This window comes from Camellia sinensis, chromosome 4 (genome assembly GCF_055761805.1).
Source record: "Camellia sinensis isolate YWXY chromosome 4, ASM5576180v1, whole genome shotgun sequence".
NCBI classification, from domain to species: domain Eukaryota; kingdom Viridiplantae; phylum Streptophyta; class Magnoliopsida; order Ericales; family Theaceae; genus Camellia; species Camellia sinensis.
In genome coordinates, this window is record NC_138964.1 from 169,643,692 (window position 1) to 169,648,447 (window position 4,756).

Below are 4,756 nucleotides of genomic sequence, written 5' to 3' on the forward strand. Positions count from 1 at the left end.
AATAATAAAACAGTTTGAGAGACTCACAAAAGCATATGAGATTTAACTAATGTCGAGGAAGGGTAAAAACACATCCTTGGCACTATGATGCTCCTTCTACCAATCTGTGTCATAACTTTCAGCTTGGGACACCATTCTACATGAATTCCAATGGAATTGAAACCATATTTCCTTGATAGATGCTCTTCAATTGTGATAGACAACACACAAGCCATAAATTTTGTGTATGTATATGCAACATATTTAACTACTACTTTTGAACTGGGAAACACTCTAATTCATTAAAATTCCAGGCATCTTACAACTTATACAAACACATCTAAGATGGTGACCACACAGATTACTCTTTTAGATCAGTTGACCAACATATCTAGTCTTTTATTTATCTCTCTTGGGTTGAGATTGAATAGGATGAAAGTGGTGGAAAGTGTGAGGCAGAAAAAAAAAAACAAAAAAAAAACAAAAAAAAACTGAAACTTCACTTGCATTTATTCAATATGAGAGTAGTGAAAATTGCAAGAAAATAAATTCCTTGTATAACCCATATCAACATGACAACTTTTTCAGCAATATATGTATATCTTGAAGTAGTCAACTATTATAAGTTTCGCACAAAAATTTCCTCCTACCCAAATGCATAGTAGAAAATAATTTAATATATGTTGTTCTTCACTTTTATTTGATTGGCAGCAATCATCATACTTGACAACATTCTTGTTTTTTTTTATCAATATGTTCATTGCAACATACTTCACATTACTGTCAACCATTGTTATAACATTAACAAACTTTACTGATTTATGCACCATGTTGCATTGCATTTTACTCAATGACAGTAGGCTAATGCTAGTTACATTGTGTTGATTTACAGATTGACAATGTATGTTGCAAGTTCAGAACCAAAACCTTGGACCATCCGGACTTGATGGAGCGCGTCTTCACTGGCGCTGCGGCTACGGGAAAAAATGCATGGACACCCGGCGAGACTCGTAACGCAATGGAGTTGGACGGAGAGTCGGACAGTCCAGAATTTTCAAGTGACAGCAATGACCTACGCACATCGGAAATGGCAGCCATGATGAACTCTGCGCACATCAATGCCACAGGTAGTGGAAGTAAGCGGAAGCATTCCTCAGGGAAAACATTGCAAAACAAGCGCATTACGGGGGCAGAAGCGTTGGCAAGCAGCATGGACGACTTGCTAAATTCTGTGAAGACTCAGAGCAAGGAATTAACTGTCAACCACGTCGTCGGGGGCCATAGTATTACTATGGGATAGGCTGTTGGACGGCTGTACGACATACAGGGACTAGAGCTTGAAGATGAACTTCTCCATTTTGGAGTCATGCTTATGGAGGTTCCGAACAATCGGGAAATGGTAATGAGTATTCCCACGGACCGAGGCATAATCGGGTGGCTACGAGCGAAGAAAGAAGACAAAGATAGGAGTGGGGGTGTCACTCTTGCGAGTTTGCTGCGAAATAAAGCAGCTCGATTTTAAATATGCTAAATGAAGGACTATGATTTATAATTTCAGTTGAATTCTGAACTGTTTTTTTTTTCGTTTGTTGTGTTTAATTTTAGTTGAATTGTGGTTTGAAGATGGTTTGGGCATGGGGAACCTTAAGAATTAAAATGGGGATATGTTTGTGGTATTTTATGTTTTGTTATGCTATAATGGCTGCAGGGTTGGATTAAACCTTGGACCTTCTATTTTATATTTTATATTTTGTTTTGTTATGCTATAATGGCTACAGGGAAGTGTTTAATTTTCTGAATTGTTTATGTATTGCCCAGGTGCCATTGGTTTTCCACGAATTGTTTATATAGGGTGGAACATGTGTGTTGCCCGAATTGTTTATATAAACTGACCGAATTGTTTGTATAGGTTGGAACATGTGTGTTGCAACAATGAAAAATAATAATTTTTATTACAAATGATGAACCACTCACATGATGTGAATTATGAAAATCTCATGTTCCTTTCAATTTTAAATTACAAAGTATTGCATATGCCTTTAATTTTAGAAAAGTTAACTGAAATATATACTTTTTTCAGCTTGTTCTTTATGCCATGCATTGTAGGGGTTTGAACATAGATATACACTAGTTACTTCCTTTTGCTATAAAACATTTTTCTTTTTTTAAACTTTCATGGTAAAACACATGTGCTTGATACTTCTTCATTTAGGCAGTTGTTGATAATGTTTTATGCTTGTACGTTGTAGGTATGAACAATGACGACGACGACTCCACACGGATGGATGAAATGTTAGAAGGGGTCGCAGCTCTCGCGAGACAGTGGCATGAGCAGATGAATTTAAATTACGTTGAAGCCTACAGAATTGCAACTGATTACTACAAGGCGTACGTTCTTAAAGTTCCATGCCGTACTTCCATATTGTCGGGGAGGGCCTGGATTACGGAATTATACGAGGGTCATAGTGGCCGCTTCCGGTACGAATTGTGCATGCCCAAACAGGTGTTCCTTCGGTTATGTACAACGTTGGTAAATGACTTTGGGTTGCGTGTACCGGAGCGGCCGCACGGCTTGGAAGTCGAGGAGAGTGTTGCAATATTTATTCATGTGCTAAAAAACTTGCCAAACCGGGAGTTACAAGAACGCTTCCAACATTCCGGTGAAACTATTTCACGGCATTTTCATACCGTCTTGAAAGCAATGAAAAAATTCACGGTCGTTCACTGCAGGCCCCCTGCTAATTTCCAGACGCACAGGGATCCTATTTTGCAATCTCTACGACAATATTTGCCATTCAATGTGTGGGAAACGATTTGTGACGTTATTCAAAATTATTTGAAAAAACATGGTCGGTAATTTTTTTGGTAATTGCAATTTTTTCGATTCATATATAGGATTGCTTAGGTGCATTGGATGGGACACATGTACCGGCATGCATAAGGAGTCAGAAGCAGCCCCATATTTTAGCCGAAAGGGTTGTTACACCCAGAATATTTTGGCGGTATGTGATTTCAATATGTGCTTTGTGTTTGTGTCGTGCGGGTGGGAGGGCAGCATGCACGACAGCCGGGTTTTAAGCAACGTAACGGAGGATCCACAATACAATTTTCCAACTGCAACTGATGGTACGTACATCTGAATCCACAATACAATTGTTGTAGCATAGTTCTTTTTTGGTAAACATCTGTATGTAAATAACGATGTAAAGATCTATTTAGAATTCAATGCATGACCGGGAATTTTTTTTGCAAAACAAGAAAATATGTATCGAACAAGCTCAACATAAAGGTAATTTCTATCATTAAATGCAAATATAATTAACCTCAGTAATATATATGTCAAAATGTATCAATTTATTTGCTATCACTGTATTTCCATTATAAATTTGATTTATGTTACCATTGTAATGAAAAACAAAATTTGATGAACCACTGACCATGTGGTAATTTATATATGACAGATTTTACAATGTCCATGATAAACTAGTATTGTTATGTTCTTATTGTTGGTTATGGGGAAATAAAAGAAAAATGTACGGAAGAAGTGCCCTTTCATGTGAACATTGATGACGAGTATTATGTCATTTACATGTGCACTTTCACAGGTCGCTATTACCTTGTGGATAGTGGATACAGCAATAAGAAGGGCTTTCTGGCACCATACAAAGGCAACAGATACCACCAACCGGAATTTCAAAGGCACAATCCACGGAACCGTGATGAATTGTTCAACCGCGCTCACTCATCTTTGCAAAGCGTGATTGAGCGTACATTTGGCGCATGGAAGATGAGGTGGAGATTTCTAAAAGACATGCCTCGATTTGATTTTCGTAAAGTGCAGGTGCCATTGGTTGCAGCGTCCATGGCTTTGCATAATTTCATACGCAGAAATAGTGTGGACGATAAGATTATTGTTGCTGTTACCAATGCGGCCGAGTATCGATATCCGGACATGCGTGACCGCGACGATTTGGCTGCCCTTGATGATGCGATGATGCCTGGAGATGATGATGTTGAGATGGCGCAGTTGCGGGCGCGTATCAGGGCAGAGTTGGTTGCAATTTGGCGAAATGCTAGTTAGGTGGACATGTTATGTGATGCATGTCATCACTATGTTGTGTTGAAATTAATTGGAGACATTTATTTACGTACATAATTGGTTAGCAATTATGTATGACCATGTATGTCACTGTTTTTGTACAACTATCGAATACTGACTTCGTTATGATTATAGGTTGGTTATGATTTCAGGATGCTTACCAATTACGGTTTGATTATTACTTAATTTTTTTTGGTTTATTGGGTCATGTTTATCATTTTATATTTTTGGTAACGTTTACGATTAGGTTGGTTATATTTTTATATTTTCATAGCAATCAATTATAATTGGTTAGCAATTAGGTTGCTTAATTTTTTTCAAATATTTTTTATATTTATTTTCGTTACTTATGACAATGGGATGACACACATTATAATTGACCAAAATTTAATTAAAAAAATAATTGAATGAAAAAGTTAATTGGACAAAAATAATTGGGTAAAAACCTAATTCGGAAAACTTTGAAAAAGAAATGGAAATTATTAAAAAAATAATTTAAAAATACTAGTTGGCAAAAAAAATATTTGATCGAAAAGGTTACTTGGAAAAAAAAAATTTAATTGGAAAAAAAATTGAAAATAAATTTATTTGAGAAAAACATTACTTGAAAACAAATTTTTAAAATAAATTATATTTGATAAAAAAATTAATTGAAAAATGAAAACGTTTCCTCATTTT

General features: G+C 36.2%; 1 protein-coding gene across 1 annotated transcript; it reads left to right on the forward strand.

Moving 5' to 3' along the window:
- The first annotated feature begins 3,023 nt into the window (after nucleotides 1–3,023).
- Nucleotides 3,024–4,226, forward strand: LOC145823187 (uncharacterized). The gene is made up of 2 exons (XM_082922589.1): nucleotides 3,024–3,105; nucleotides 3,585–4,226. Exons 1-2 carry the CDS (start codon nucleotides 3,036–3,038, stop codon nucleotides 4,058–4,060), a joined length of 546 nt encoding a protein of 181 aa, XP_082778715.1. The 5' UTR covers nucleotides 3,024–3,035; the 3' UTR covers nucleotides 4,061–4,226.
- Nucleotides 4,227–4,756: the final 530 nt, after the last annotated feature.